The sequence below is a fragment of the Marmota monax genome, unplaced genomic scaffold, assembly GCF_021218885.2.
Source record: "Marmota monax isolate L192 unplaced genomic scaffold, Marmota_monax_Labrador192_F-V1.1 WCK01_AAM20220418_F8-fsc00133, whole genome shotgun sequence".
NCBI classification, from domain to species: domain Eukaryota; kingdom Metazoa; phylum Chordata; class Mammalia; order Rodentia; family Sciuridae; genus Marmota; species Marmota monax.
In genome coordinates, this window is record NW_026694821.1 from 2,656,332 (window position 1) to 2,672,835 (window position 16,504).

Here is a 16,504-nt window from a genome sequence, read left to right on the forward strand (position 1 = left end):
AGGCTAAAACACAAAGATCACAAATTTAAAGCTAACCTGGGCAATTCAGTGAGACTCTGTCTCAAAATAAAATTACAAAAGAAAACAGCTATGGATGTAGCTCAGTGGTAGAGCATTTGCCTAGCATGCACAAGGCCCAGTACTGCAAAGAAAAAAACAAAACAAAACAAAACCATAAAACAAAACCCAAGAATTTTCACAAACCCATTATTTCCCAAATAAACTTTATTTTGAAAAAAATACTACAACATAGTCATATAAACTTAAATATGACACACAGAACAGTAACAGTGAGTCAAATTATATACATGTGAAGTCACAGTTCATGTCAGATCACTCCTACTAATGGAAGGGTACAAAGGTACAGCTAAACCAAAAATGCAGACAACTTAAACACAACCACAATATATGTATAAGTTTTCATTTTGTACTTAAGTACAAATGTTTAGATGAGACTTGATAAAAATTCACACAAGATAAAAAAATATGCTTCCGAAATAATCAAAATTTATTTTACTTTTCTCACTGTCACATAGATGACATCAGTAATGTCTATACAAAGTAGCACCACGGGTCAAGCTACTTTCCTTTGTGATTCAACATGATGCTTTCTGTATCTTGACTTAGAACCTCTCCAGGTGCAGGAAAATGGAGTAATGACTTAATAATTTTCAAGATAGAAGTGATTTATTCAGAGAAAGGTGTTGTAGTATATAGCCTTCTAAGAATTCCATGTGTTATTGAGAAAAATATCAATATGTAATCAGTGAAAGCAGCATATATATAATTGTTCATAATTCTTTTAAAAAATGGAAGTAAATAGGAATAAAAGAACGAAGGTAACATAACATCTGGAACCTCTCACTGTTTGGGGTATCTGAGGCAATTCAGAGCCAATCCTGAGATTTTCTATGAAGTCAGGGCCATTCCTGAATCATGGGGAAAATTCTAATTCTCCAGAAACAACCAGGGAACAGTTTCAAAGGATAAGGACCCTAGCTACAATGGATTCAAACAGATTTACCCAGTCTTTCGTTAGTAGAGGGCAGCAGAAAGACACCGAATTTAGGGACTGTAAACTGGTTCTACATGTTAACTGTTGACCTTGGACATAATAATCCATCTCTTGGAATGACGGTTTTCTCATCTCTAAGTAGAAACTGTAAGATCCAGCTTATTGCATAGACTTCAGAGCAACGAGAATCAAAGACAATATAATGCACTTGATGGGAGGGGAGTAAAATTTAGTGGCAGAGAGTTTGCCTCAAGTGTGCGTCGCCCTGGATTCTACACCCAGCAGCACACACACAAACTAATAACAATAATGCACTTGATGATTTTGTAAACTATAAGGGACTATTCCTAGTAAATGAAGATCTGGGGACTTCTTTCTTAAATATTAAGGATAAAAGTCAATTTGAGATAATATTATAAAAATCATTACTTTTTAAAACCAGGATAGGTGTCTATTCAATAGTAGCTGCTAAAGGTCTACCTCACTTTTTGATGAGTCATAAATGCGAAAAATTTGTTGGCTTATTAATTTATCTTATAATACAACATTATTATGCAATAATCTACTTGTTGTAAACTGTATTCATTAAAGAACCAGGAGAGTAATCTGCTAGGCTTAAAAAGTAAACATTGGATATAATACAAACTTTTTACCACAACTACAATAATTTGGTATTTCATTATAAATAAAGAAACATATAAATGATTTGTCCATTTATCTTAACAGGCCATTAGTCATGAGGAATCCAACTCTATGAAGCCTAAGTCTTAGGCAGAATATTCCAATGCACATCTGCTCCTAGTTCCCAACTCTTACTTCAGCATTGCACACCTCCTTAGTAAAACAGTAGCTGTCAACAAATAAAAGTCCACCCTTTTCATTCTGTCCTCAAGCAGAGATTCAGAGGCAGTCAAAGACAAACTCTTTCATTATAACCTGTAAAGGGCAAGCCCTGGGCTATTGCAAAAGGTTTTTCAAATATGTCAGTATCTAACTTTGAGAAAATAGAGGGAAGCAAAAATGAAGGGGGCTAATTTATGCTATAGCCTGGTCTCATGCTGTGCCATGTTCCCAGTTACAATATTTTCAAATTGCAACAAAACAAGTAAAAGAAGGCTTCATATGTGAAAGCAGAAAATGGCCCAGAAGTCTTCTATTCAAAGACAAATTAGTTGTTTTTTCCCCAATAACTTACCCCAAAGAAACGAGTACTTGGAAACCCTGAGGGGTTCTTTAGATCATAGCCAGAAAAATTATATATATATATATATATATATATATGTGTGTGTGTGTGTGTGTGTGTGTGTGTATACACACACACACACACACAAAAACCAGAATGATGTTAAAAAATAAGTCTTTAAGGACAACAGCCTTCTCTTTAAAGATGAATGTTCTATAACATTGGCAGACATATCTCTACAACTCATCATGTGTATATGTAAATTCTCTGGCAGATATAAATCCATCTTTGTCTTCATCTTCTTTATCAAAAATATCCTCCACCAAAACATCATGATGACTCTCATTCACCACTGCACCATGCTTTTCAAACTCTTTCTTTAAATACACTTTAACCTACAAAATAAAAAATCTCATTAACAACTTTGATGAAGAAGATACCACACTGTTAATCAATATCATAGACATTGACTGGTAGTTCATTTAAATAATATATAAAGTGCCAATTTCTTTATGCTTTATTGCACTAGTAAGAGAATTATAAGAGTTTTTACCCCTTAAAAACTGTTGTTATACTACCATGGTAGAGACACAAAATATTGCTGAGGCAAAGATAAGCTTACACATATAAATCTTACATCAAATGGCAGGTTTTTATTATCTCAAACACACACCATGAACACACAGTACCTACTTTTTTGTTTGCTTGTGTCAGACGTAGAACTCACTTTTATTCTTGTAATTTTACACTTGAAAGTTGACATTTAATCTCATAATCCACAGTTAGCAACTAATTTATAAACATTTTTTATTTGTTGTTTTTAAATATACCTAACAGTGGAGTGCATTTTGACGTATTATGCATACATAGAGTACAACCCATTCCAATTAAGATCCCATTTTTGTGGTTGTACATAATGTGGAGTTACACTGGTTACGTATTCATACATAAGCAAAGGGAAGTTTTGTCTGATTCATTCTACTGTCTTTCCTATTCCCTTCCCCTCTCCCTTTCCTTCATTCCTTTTTTGTCTAATCCAGTGAACTTCTATTATTCCTTCCCTACCCTCCCTTGTTGTTGGTTAGTTAACATCTACATACCAGAGAGAACATTCAGGCATTGGTTTTTTGGACTGGCTTATTTCACCTAGCATGATATTCTCCAGTTTCATCCCTTTACCAGCAAATGTCATAATTTCATTCTTCTTTATGACTAATATTCCATTATAAACATTTTTTAATCCTTAAACTGTACATTAAGATCCTCTGACCCTAAATTTATCACTCTCCTTCACATCTGAAGAAAATTATTAATTTATTAAGTTCCACACATAGTCCCATTGACATACATTTAATACTGAAGTCCTATACTCACAGTATAATTAAGAATCATTAGTATCAAACTAGCCTGAAACCTGATTGTGTTCCTGGATCAGGGTACCTGTAGTAAATCCATAAATCCAAATTAAGACACGAAATTAAACTAGGGTGTATAAAACTTATTAAAAATATTTCTAGGCGGATGCAGTGGCACATGCCTGTAATCCCAGCAGCTCAGGAGGCTGAGATCGGAGGATCTTGAGTTCAAAGCCAGCCTCAGCAAAAGTGAGGTACTAAGCAACTCAGTGAGACCCTTTCTCTAAATAAAATACAAAATAGGGCTGGGGATGTGGCTCAGTGGTCAAATGCCCCTGAGTTCAATCCCTGGTACCAAAATAATAATAATAATAATAATAATAACAATAATAATAATAATAATTATTATTATTCTAAGCAGAGTAAAAATTAACATTAAAATCTTATTAAATTTGGGGGGTTAGGATATAGTTCAGTGGTAGCACATTTCCTTAGCATACACAAGGCCTCCTTGTGTATGCTCCACAAAAACAAAACAATCATTAAACTTCAGCCTTATAATATTTTATTCAATGAAGCTTTCAAAATACCTCAATTAATTGGGAAGAATAATACGTAGTAATTTTTTTGTCTAGCACTTAAAAATGGTTATGAAATTACTATCACTTTTTAAACATCAAAGTATGCTATAGATATTTTACTTTTCTGCTAGACTTGGCTAATATCTTCTATGGAAAAACACCAAAACTATTGAGTAAAATATACTTTTAACTCAAGAGGTACTTGATTAACTTTCCTGAATTTATCAGTATCATTACCAAAATCTTCTAGGATTTATTTTTGTTTGTTTATTTTTAGTTCTGGGGAATAAAGCCAGGGTCCCACACATGCTGGGCAAGTGCCCTACCACTGACCTACATTCCCCATTTCTCTTTCAGGAATTTTTAAGATTTGATTCCATAATTATAGTTCTAGTTTACAAAACTGTAATTTTATAGTTCAACTTATGAAAAGGAAAAAATGTGCTCATAATCAACTTCTTATGTATTTTTTTTGGTCCCTCAATAATCAAAGGAGATTCTAAACATATTATGCTACATGTTTCCTGACTTAATATAAAAAGCTACACTTTCCATTATCCAAACTAAGAAATATTATAGAAATGAAAAATTATTCATTCTGAAGTGTCCAGGTATGTCTGTTGGTAGGTCTGCCTAGAATCTTTCCAAATTTTTGTATCAAGAGATTTTAATCAACTATATACTAAAATCAAACTAAATAAGGAAAAACTTATATTTTGCAAAAATAGGGCTAGAAGTGTTATCTTGGTTATAGAGCACTTGCCTAGTATGCATGAGGCCCTGGGTTGGATGCCCAGCACTGCAAAATAAAATATAAAATATAAATAATTAAGTTAAACCATTTCCCAATATGTTTGATAAAAGTAAGCTACTCATTTTCATTTGTATTCCACTGAAGACACTACTGAAATTTGTCCAGTTTTTTTTTTTTCTATGCAGTCAACCATGGAATTCTTTAGCATGGTTGGGATGTGTATTTGCCATTCTTATTTGTTTGTGTATTTGTTTGTTTGTTTGTTTTGGTGCTAGGGAGTGAACCCAGGGCCTTTTACATGCTAAACATATGCTCTGCCCCTGAGGTCTGCCCCCAGTTTCAAAATTCTTTTTTTCTTTTTGGTGTGTGATACTGAGGATTGAACCCAAAGCCTTGGAAAATGCCAGACAAGCTTTCTACCACTGAACTACATTCCCAGCCCTTTTTATTTTTTATTTGAGACAGGATCTCACTATGTTATCCAGGCTAGCTTTAAGTTTGAGATCCTCCTGTCTCAAATTCAAGATCCTTCTGCCTCAGCCTTCCTGAGTAACTGAGATTACAAGTATATACAATCAAACCTAGCTCCCAGAATGTTTTAAGATTGACAATGGCTAGAGTGATGACTTCTGTTTGGACCCTGCTCTCCTTTACTGTTTGGAAGTAGTTTTGGTACTAAGAATAGCTGTCTAGTTGCCAGTTCTTTTCTCACATCAAATTCTTCCGCTGCTCATATGGCTTTAAAATAATCCTGATTAGCTAGGTGCAGTGGCACATGCCTGTAATTCCAGCAACTCTGGAGGCTGAGGCAGGAGGATCACAAGTTCAAGGCTGGCCTGGGAAACTTAATAAGAACCTGTTTCAAAATAAAAAGGGCTAGGATGAAGCTCCATGGTTGAGTACACCTTGGTTCAATTCCCAATGCAAAACAAACAAACAAAAAGGAATAATCCATTGGTTCTAAAAGACAGAATTTACATTCTAATGTATGATTCATTCTATGAAGAGATTTCTTTGGAAAGGCATATGAAAATCTGATTTTTAATACAGAAGTAGCAGCAAAAATCAATCTTGTGTGTAAGACTACTCCAAATTACTTTCAGTGCCAAAAACATACACGTGGAAGCCTTTAATACAGGATCCACACTTCTTAGAGAATATCTTGCACAGAACCTCTTAAAACAGAGCATGGCAGTGGGGATAACTTGTTTTCTTAATTTAAGATGTTTACCTATTGCTTGCATAACATGTGTAAAAAATATTTGTAATTTCCAATATTCCTCTGAGAAGACCTTTTTGCATTCCTTCAACAGATGGTGTTTATTCAAAATCCACTGCAAAAATAGGAGCTCTGCTAAAAGGTACCTGCTGAGGAGTGGCCTGCAGAGTGACCATAGACCCAGACTGACCAGTAACACTGCTACTCTACCAGCTTGGCTTGGTGACCCATCCATAGTGCCTGTTGTTAATCTGAATCTAAATAAAGCTGAGCATTTGGAAGACAGAGATGTCTTTTGATCCATTGAATGAACTAGATCTTCTTTTCTATCAAGAGTCAGAAGTCCAGACACTCCTAAAAGCAGATTAATTGTGGCTCTGGTAAAATACTTGAATAAATGTCTAAGAATAGAAGAAATATGCAATACTGACTGAGCCTTATCCTGAAATTCCAGTCTCAAAAATTAAAGTCCAATCTGATAAATGCCTAGACTATAAAAATTTTTTATTTTCATTAAGATGTTTAAAAATATAAACAAAACACTGCTCCCCATTCCTCATCAGATTCACCATAATGCAATTCAACCTGTATTGTCATTTTTAATAATATACACTCTGTCTATATAGTTTCAATTCCTTCTCCCCCGACCCCCAACATGCAAACATATGTTGCACATTTAAGTGGTTTAAAATAGTTTAAAATAAAGAAAAAAGGACGATGAAACTCTATGGATTAATGTAGATGCTCTCTCTATATATGAATAAAGCAAGTTGAACAATATGTATAATGTGCTACCTTTGTTGGAGGAAAAAGGAAAATAAGAACATGCATTCACATGAAGAAACACTGGAAGGACACACTAGAAATCAATGAAATTGGATGTTATGGGGACTCACAGGGAAGAAAAGGACATGGGTAGGGAAAGATTTCTTATTTACTAATTTATATTGGGTTGATTTTTTAAAATTTTTTAAAAAAATTCTTTTTAGTTATAGATGAACACAATATCCTTATTTTATTTTTATGCGGTGCTACACATGGAACCCAGTGCCTCACACATGCTAGGCAAGCACTCTACCACTGAGCTGCAGCCACAGCCCACTTGGGTTGATTTTTAAACCATGTGAATGTGTTGTATATTCAAAATTTTTAATGAAAAGAAATTGTAATTTATCTTGGATTAAAAAAAGAGGATTGGGGGCTGGGGTTGTGGCTCAGTGGTAGCATGCTTGCCTAGCACATGTGAAGCACTAAGTTCGAACCTCAGCACCATATAAAAATAAATAAATAAATAAAGATACTGTGTCCAACTACAACTAAAAAAAGAAAAAAACACATACATATGTATGTATATGTATGTATGTGTATATATATATATATATATATATATATATATATATATATACACACACATATATATAATGAAATTCCAGTATATATATATATATATATATATATATATATATATATATAAATTTACATATCTCTGTATATATGTATATATAGATATATAAAGGGCATATAAATGGTAACATTATGAGTGTGATAAATTTAGTGGATGCTGACCATGACCCCAGGGTTCTTAAAAAATTGACTTATTTGAGACTTAATCATTTCCTGGCCATTAGAATAAAATTGACCAAAGCATTAAAAAAAGACTTGACATCTGACCAGCCAGGCCAGCATAGAGAGTGTAAGTAGGTAAAAACCCAAACCAAAAATAACATAGAGATAAATATCCACCTCTACTTATTCTTCCACAGCAGCCAGGCTAAGACAGTATGATCAGTGATGACTGAAAAAGCCTGAGGTACAGAGAGAAGCCCTTCCTCCTACCCAAATACTGTGGGACTGGGGGTAGCTGAGGAAGGTCCCCTACTGGGGAGAACCCATCTCCTTTCTCCAGGTGTGAAGCTGAACAAAACTAGACATACAAGTTGCTTGCCGCTAATCTCAAGGAAATGACTACCAAATGCATTTAACAGCCAGTCTGCAGTTTTAAACAGAAAGTGTTCACATGAGATACTTTTCAGAACATCTGTTTCTTATGCAGTAACTACAAATGGGAACTGTGTTACCAGTTTTCAAAGACTCAAGGTGAGAACAAGACACAGTGAATTCCAAGCACCAGAGAGAAAGAAAAAAAGCAAAAGACTGAATGGTGTTTATTTTTCTTTTTGTAGGAGTGTGAATGGAACATGGGCCCTCCAGCCTCTACCCCTGAGCTACATTCCCAGTGCTAAATGGTGCTTTTTAAGTCTCAATATATTTCTTCCAAAACAATGATTTTTCCATGAAAAAGCAAACTTTCACAGCATGAATATTTTAAGAAAACTTATAAATAAAAATTTTCCTGAATAAAAATAAATTTTCTTTAAAAATATATTTACAAAAAACTGAACCACGAAAACAAACAAACAAACAACAAGTAGGAATGTAGGCAGAAGGAAGGGTCACCTCTTGTTTAGAGAGTTTCCAGTCATCGTTGAGATCCATTTCTTGGAATGATTCATGTGATCTTGGTCCATTTCGAATTTCTAAGAGATCTATGTTGAATATCAATGTACTCTCTGGGGGAATTTTACCTGTCATTACAAAAGAGGTAGGAAGATTTTATTTAAAATATACAAAAGTTTTAATAAAAGAAAACTTATGGTACTGGTCAAATTTTATTTATTTATTTATTTATTATTTTTTTATTGGTTGCTCAAAACATTACAATGCTCTTGACATATCATATTTCATACATTTGATTCAAGTGGTACTTATGGTACTGGTCAAAATATTTTTAACTGATTAAAATGGAAAGCCAACCTACGATTATCACATATAATGAAGACAACTTGTACTCTAGTTAGATTTCACTCAAATAGAATAGAGTAAGGAAGGAATAATCAAAACAAGTACAGCAAAAGTATCTTATTTTTGGTTTGGCAATTAAAAGGAAAAAAAAACATACATACATACACACACACACACACACACACACACACCCAATAACCTGGATACTAAATTTAAAGCATAACTAAGATATTATGTATTATATGTCAAGAATGACTTAAAGGGTCTTAGAAAATTCAGAGTTAATTATATTACAATTGATTTACTAACTTTCAGGTAAGAAAGACCTGACATACAAATTCATACTATGGTCTATCATTTCTATCACTGGGAGACAGTTTAAAATTGAGTGAGCCTGGGTGTCATACTGTCTGGAATTGAAGTTTACATTAGCTCATCTCTAAGCCTCAGTTCTTACATTTGTAAAATACAGATGATAATAGGAGTCTGTTGGGAAGATGAAGGGAGAAAATCCATACAATAAAATAAAATATTCACCAATGTGCTTGATAAATAGTAAGTTCTCAATGTACATTACTGAGATATAATTTTCTAACAACCTTTACAAAGAATGCAGGAAGATTCATAATTCTCAAAAAGTTAGGAAACACCTCTTCTGATATAGAACATCACACAAAAATTGCAGATATGTTGAAGAAATTAAAATGAACTTCTGAGAAGGTGATAACAGATCTTTAAATGTGAAAAGAGCTTTGTTAAAGTCCCAGGGTACTGAAAAGCAACATTAAACCCTTTTGGGAAGCAGGGACAATTGATGTTTGAAACTTATTTACTCTTAACTATATTTAATATAAAGGTTTGGGTCAACTTGTTACATGTTTCTTAGTTGTCCCCCCACCCTTGTATTTCCATAAAAGAGCATTTGCAAGTTTTAAAGGGACAACACTTACACTGTTATCATTCCAGCTTACCTTTCCAGCTGGAAACAGAGAAGGGACATGCATTACTAGATCGGTGAGAAAACCGGTATCTTTCCAAGGAGGCATGCAAGCAAGTACTAAAAGACTAAAAATTAGTGTTAAATTCATATTAGGGGAATTAGTTTCACGGCAATAAGTTTGAAGATGACTCAAATTTAGATCTCTACATGTTATAAAGTAAAATGAGTTAATACAGTATGGAGAAAGACTAATAGATTAATTCAACATATATAAATATTTAAGTTGAGACAATAAAGACACAGGATAGTGAAAAAAAATACTTTCAAGCTTTAGAGAAACGTTTCCTAGATATTCAATTTTCTTCTCTGAAGAGGGCTATAATTAAAATAAGAACTGAGTTTGGCTAGTAAATCCTATTCTATGAGTATAACTTCTACTTTAGAATATGTTATGATTCATATAAAGCACCTAGTTTCCTTCTCAGGACACTGGGGATAGAGACCTTGATCCATACTTTGTTAAACTTAGACCTAAGGACCTAAGAAATCTATATCATATCAGAGTGGTTCTCTATCTGGTTCTGAGATCTACTTAACTTTTTTTTCTTTATTATATAGTTAATACTTGCTCATTGTAGAGAACTTGGAAGAGAGAACCAGAAGTAAATATAATTCCCAGTATCACAGTCCATTGTTAACATTCTTATTTATTTTCTTATAATTCTCTTTCTCTGTGTACATAGTTTTTCCTATACTTATTCCCATAGTATACATATTATAAGTTTTCTACTTTTATATTATACATGTTGATCTAATTTTAAAAAAATCTTGGAAAATGCTAGTTTTTAGGAACTGGGGTACATTTATTTTTGCTGAAGTCTTATCATTACATACATACTTAGGCTGTTTCTAATTTTTTGGTAGCAGTGATGAATACCCCTCTTGACAAATTTTTTAATATCTGATTATCCCCTCAGATCACATTCCAAACAAGGGAATTATAGCACTAACACACCAAACATCTAAAGGCAGCTTGGTAAAATCACCAAGTAGCCTTTAGAAATTGCATGGGTTGGGCTAGGGTGGTGGCTCAGTGGCAGAGCGCTTGCCTGGCATGTATGAGGCACTGGGTTTGATTCTTAACACCGCATATAAATAAATGAATAAAATAAAGGTCCATCAACATCTAAAAAATAAAAAAAAAGAAAGAAATTGCATGGGTTCCCACTTGAACACCAGGTATATGTATCTACCCTGGAACAAACTGGTAAGAAGGTTCTTTGGCCCAGTCAGCTGGCTTGCTTCTGCTTTGTGACAGAGAATTAATTCATTTCAAGTTACACCATTATTTTTAAATAAATTAATGAAACTTTTATAAATATATTTTAAAATGAGAATAAAAAGAACCCCTAATAAGAGCTGTGCTGTGGGAGACTTGGTGGTTGTAAGCCACATACAGCCCACATGTCAAACCATAACCAGTATCTTCATAATCTATATTTCAAATGTTAGACTCATCAAAACACTTACATTGAGTGATATTTCTTTTTTCAATGTTAAACAAATTGGTGAGTTTTGGTTTGGGAGGGTGAAAAAGTTCAGGAGACACATGGCAATGATATTTGCACAATGATGTGAATGCCATTGAACTCTGTACTTAAATATGGTTCAAATAATAAATGTATATTATACAAAATTTTAAAAATTACCATATTGGTGGTTTACTATTAGTATTAATAGAGTTCAAGGTTTCAGAACCTCATTTCATTGTTAGCTCAGTTTTTCATTTTGTTGTTATGGCCTTAATTGGCCATTTTAAGTGATTATCAAGAAATAATCATATTTCCTAAAGGAATGTAGATAGCCCTCGATTTTTTTCTAGGGAAAAGAAAAAAACACATAGTAGTTACCTTAACTTCTGTCTCTGAATTCAGAGAAGAACTCTAGTGCTATAGCAAATAAAATAAAAATGTGATTACCTTTTCCTTCTTTTCCATATCCCAGGGCAGGAGGAATAATGAGCTTTCTCTTCTCTCCTACGCACATTCCCTTCAAGCCCTGGTCCCAGCCTTTGAGAGCCTCCAGGATGCCCAAGGTAAACCAAATGGGCTGACCATTGTTATGTTTATGACTACGAGAGAAAGAAAACATATTAGAATTTTTTCCCCCTAGTTCTGGGGACTGAACCCAGGACCTCATGCATACAGGCAAGCGCTCTATACATTAGAACCAGTTAGGAATTTAAAAAAAATATATGGTTCATTTAGTCCAACCAAGCATCAGAAATTAATAAAAACAGCTATTGTATTTTTTTAACTTTATTTTATTTATTATGTGGTGCTGAGAATCAAACCCAGTGCCTCACATAGGCTAGACAAGCACTCTACCGCTGAGCCACAACCCCAACCCTAAAACAGCTATTCTTTTTTTGCCTACACACACCCCTGACTTCATAGTAATTCAATCCATTACCTATCTTTCTTGATGAAAATTTGATAAGAGTTGACTCAGCTGGAGAAGGGTGGAGGGAATAATAATAATGAACAACTGTTTGTACATTTACTGTGTACCAGGTTTTATTCTAAATTTGCCTCTTTTAACTCTAACAATGATCCTATAATTGGTTGGTACCTTTGGGGGACTGCTTCCAGAACCTATCCCTCTATCCCCAGCCTCCCAATGCCAAAAGGTGCTCAAGTGTGTAGTTTTTGCATATAACCTACTGTATATGTTAACTCATCTCTAGAGTACCTGTAATACCTAATACAAACATAGTGCTATGTAAATAGTTGTTATACTATATTGTTTAGGTAATAATGACAAGATAAAAACTCTGAACATGTTCAATACAGACATACTCTTTTTCAAATATTTCTGATCCATGATTGGGAATGCATGAACCTGTAGACAGGGCCAACTGTACCATATAACCCCCTTGTATAAAGGAGGAAATGGAGGTTAAGTGTGCTGTATTTGACCTTAAATATTCCTAACTCTGAAGATTAAGATCTTAGGCACAAAGTTATGCTGTCCCAGGAAGACCACTTAGGTTGCAGACCAGGAAGAAAATAATGGAAAATAGTTGCAATGGGGAAGGAGGATGAGAGCCTAAGGAGATATACAGCCTGCTCATGGTTCTGATGGGTGGGAAAGTATGTTCTTCATCCCTGAGTCACCACTCACACAAAGCCTAATTTTTTCCCGAAAAGTCTATGTGGGGATTTGTAGGGGAGCCAGGAATAGAGGCTATTCAAGCTCCAGAGAGAAAGGAAATAGTTAGGATATTCTGCTACATGAATTATCAGAGAGGCCAGCATAAGAAAATCAACCTGCTAAGCTCCTGGGGACCTCAAGGGCTAAGTAGGTCTCAGTCCCAAATAGCTCCCTTTTAGTAAAATAAATAAACTGCTGTATTCAAAGATAATCTCATAGATGAGAATAATAAGTCATTCTATTAGGTTTGTGGGTACCATGCTTACAAAATCTTGGTAAATGATACTTTTTTCCTCTTTTCTTTTCTGATCAAAGAAACAAAATACCAACCTTAGAAAATCTGGTAAGTCCAGGAAAAGAATAAAGAAGAAGGAAACAATCTTTTATCCAACATTAACTACATTTGGGCACATTTCTTCATAAGGCTAAGCTATTTACCATATAGACTGTGATTCTAGAAACAGCACATATGCTTTATAGGTTAATCATTTCATAACAGAGTTAGCATCTTCTGACCATTTATGTGTAGCCTGCAAGACAACAATCCCCTCATAAGGTACTAGAACAGGAATAGTAAACTGCTAAATAATATCTCATGACTACCACAAAAATCATTACCAGTTTTTGGTCCTACAACCTGAAAGAAATTAGCCTAGGTGTAAAAAAATTAGACTAGAAATAAGAATGTAACTTAAGGCTGCCTCCACCACCACAGGGACAGGATGTGAGCCATTGGGGTCCCCAGTGTGAGCGAGCTGGTGAGAGAGGCCAGCAACTGCTAGCACAGCACAGTGGGGAAGCATGGTGGCCACCAAGTATTTCTGATGACTAACCTCATATAGACATACTTTTAGAATCCAACAAGACATAGCAAAATCCAGTCCGAGTAGATGAGAAAGCCAGGAATAAAGAGAAAGTAAGACAGAAGCCAGGACCAAGGTGGTTCTAACCAAGAGAGCAGATCCAGTTGAGCTTAGAACAATATTTTTGAAGACATGGATCCCTGTGAAGCAGCCTCAGCAGGAATAATACTCAAGCACACTAGATATCATACAAGCTCATTTTCTTGGTTTCTTATTTCTACTTACTTGGTGGTATTGGGCAGTGAATGATTCTATAATAAAAGTCTCCTTCAGGTCAGCACATTTACCTTATTGAACTGAAATTAAAATACTCCCAAAAGGAAAGGCCACTTTTGAAAAGGTAATAAAAGCAAAATACGTAGACTTTTCTAAATATTGTTAAAAGGCACCCATGCTGACTGGAATAGGGAGTTCAGGTATCAAGTTGAGACCTTGATGTGTACTGATATGGGTTAGAAGGTTATTAATTCTGTCAGCCTCCCTTTTCTCATCAAAATGTGTCAGTATTAAAAAGAAAACTGAGGGCTGGAGATATAGCTCAGTGATAGAGCCCTTGTCTGACATGTGCAAGGGCCAGGGTTTGATCCTCAGCACTGCAAAAACAAAATGGAACACCAAGAATAAAAAAGATGGAGACATAAGGGAATTCAAATACTGACAGGATATTTGATACTAAGGTATTGTCATTAATTGATTTTTAAGCTGAATACTGATATTCTGATTCTGAGAAATATACAGAGTCTATCAGAGATAGACACTGAAGCATTTACAAATGAGATCATGATGTCCGAAATTTTTTTTTTAAATAATCAAATTTTGGTGGAGTGGGGAGAATGAATGGGCAGTATGATAATTTTTGAAACTGGAAAGTGGAATATTGGGTTTAATATACTGTTCTTTGTACTTTGCATATGTTGGAACATTTTCTAATAAAAAGTCACAAAACCTAGAAAAGGGTTTTTATGTAAGACTTTTATAACTTAAAATTTAAAATGCAATCTCACAATATCTGTTTGGAACTTTTTATCTGAGGTAACAGGATGTATACAAGAGTGACATTCAATTTTCCCAAGCCCTACACAAGAGTGCATCTGAATGCCCAGTAAAGGCAGGATATCGAAAAATGGGTCTAGGATGGGCCATGAAGCTTCATTGAATGTTTTGTACTTTCCCTCATTGAGTCATTTGTCTTCCTCTCCTTTGTATATGATGTACTACTGGAGGACAAGAACCTGCTTCTAGTGATCTCTGCATCTCCAGGACCTGACTTATGGCTATTCAATGAGTTTGACAGATGGATAAATGAATAGATGGGTGAAGTCAAATTTTCAGCATCTTCTTAATCTCCAGTAAAGGGCCTAACACGAAGGAAATGCTCACTTAACGCTTTGGGAATGAAATGAATGGAAACAATGCCTGATTGGAAATCATTACACTTGTAAACCTGTTCCATGTTGCAATTTCTTTGTTTATGGAACGGAAATGACAGTATAACCACCTGAAAATCTTTCTTGTAAGACTTTTATAATTACACCTGCTCCATCACTAAAATCTGATTTTCAGAAGCAAGACTAATGAAATCATGGTCTGTGCATTGACTAAAATGTTATCAATCAAAACAAAAGTTAAATAGGTCAATGAAATAGCATTAGTATGTTTTATAAACAGGCAAATAAACAACTGTGTATTTGGCTCTTAAAGTTGCTATGAAAAGTTTTAAGTAAATATCACCTACACCAGATTAAAAATGGAATTAATTCATTTTCCCTAAGAAACAGAGTTTGAGTCATGAAAATTCTTTTAAGCCTAAATACACCCCTGGATATTTCTGCAAAATTTCAGATTCTAGTTATGATTTTTATAATAGAAAGTTAACAGTTTTATGGAGAGCACATGTTCCCAATAAGTCCTTCAAAGGCCTCATGATACAGAATTGGCTTTAGACAATTTTTTTTTCCCCCAAAGAAGGGAATTAGATATTTCAGTTTTTTGAAAAGAGAAGTAGAACCAACTATATCCAACCTTTCTGGCAGGACAGCTGGCGTAGGCGGGTGGGTTCTTTATTAATTTACCTGCGAGGCATAATTACTTACGTGGAGTGAAATAAGGTGCCATCCTTTTCTAAGTAACCCTCATAGTGCACCAACATCAAATCCCCTCCTTTCGTTTTGCGATGGCAGATGAACGGCTTCTGGAGAATTTCAATTTTCACTTCTGGCTCAGGGATCAGAGCCCCACTCAAAGAGGGGACTAACAGTGTCAAGACCGCATTCCACAAGAATAACCTCATGTTGTTGGAGCTGGAAAGAAGTCCCTACGAAAACAGAGAAAGGGCCCCTGACTTCATAGAGTTAAAATTTAGCTGAAGAATTAGGGCCGAGGACCTCTGGCAAGTTGAGGACTCCCCCCTCTTCGGAGACGTGGCACTTCTACTACCAACAACTTTCCCACGCACAGCAAACTCACCTTAAAGAGTTAAACCCAAGCGGGACCTGACTGGTTCTTACATTGTGGCCCTTGGGAAGAGCGGTCTTCCATTGGCTAGTGGTGCTGTCCCTCAAGCGCCTCGCAAGCCAATG

At 34.9% G+C, this 16,504-nt stretch overlaps 1 protein-coding gene across 1 annotated transcript; it reads right to left on the reverse strand.

Annotated features, from left to right (window-relative positions):
- Positions 1–207: 207 nt before the first annotated feature.
- On the reverse strand, positions 208–16,381 carry Fkbp14 (FKBP prolyl isomerase 14). Its single transcript, XM_046426065.1, has 4 exons — positions 16,019–16,381; positions 11,829–11,980; positions 8,565–8,692; positions 208–2,593 (listed from the first exon to the last, which is right to left on the reverse strand). Exons 1-4 carry the CDS (start codon positions 16,213–16,215, stop codon positions 2,435–2,437), a joined length of 636 nt encoding a protein of 211 aa, XP_046282021.1. The 5' UTR covers positions 16,216–16,381; the 3' UTR covers positions 208–2,434.
- Between the last annotated feature and the right edge of the window lie 123 nt (positions 16,382–16,504).

Excerpts from the sequence above, each read along its gene's own strand:
- Fkbp14 (XM_046426065.1), bottom strand. The coding sequence starts at position 16,215 with ATGAGGTTATTCTTGTGGAATGCGGTCTTGACACTGTTAGTCCCCTCT. Across the intron at positions 8,693-11,828 it reads ATATGGAAAAGAAGGAAAAG|GTAAAATTCCCCCAGAGAGT; the intron begins GTAATCACATTT and ends TTGTAATGACAG. Across the intron at positions 2,594-8,564 it reads GGAAACTCTCTAAACAAGAG|GTTAAAGTGTATTTAAAGAA; the intron begins GTGACCCTTCCT and ends TTTATTTTGTAG.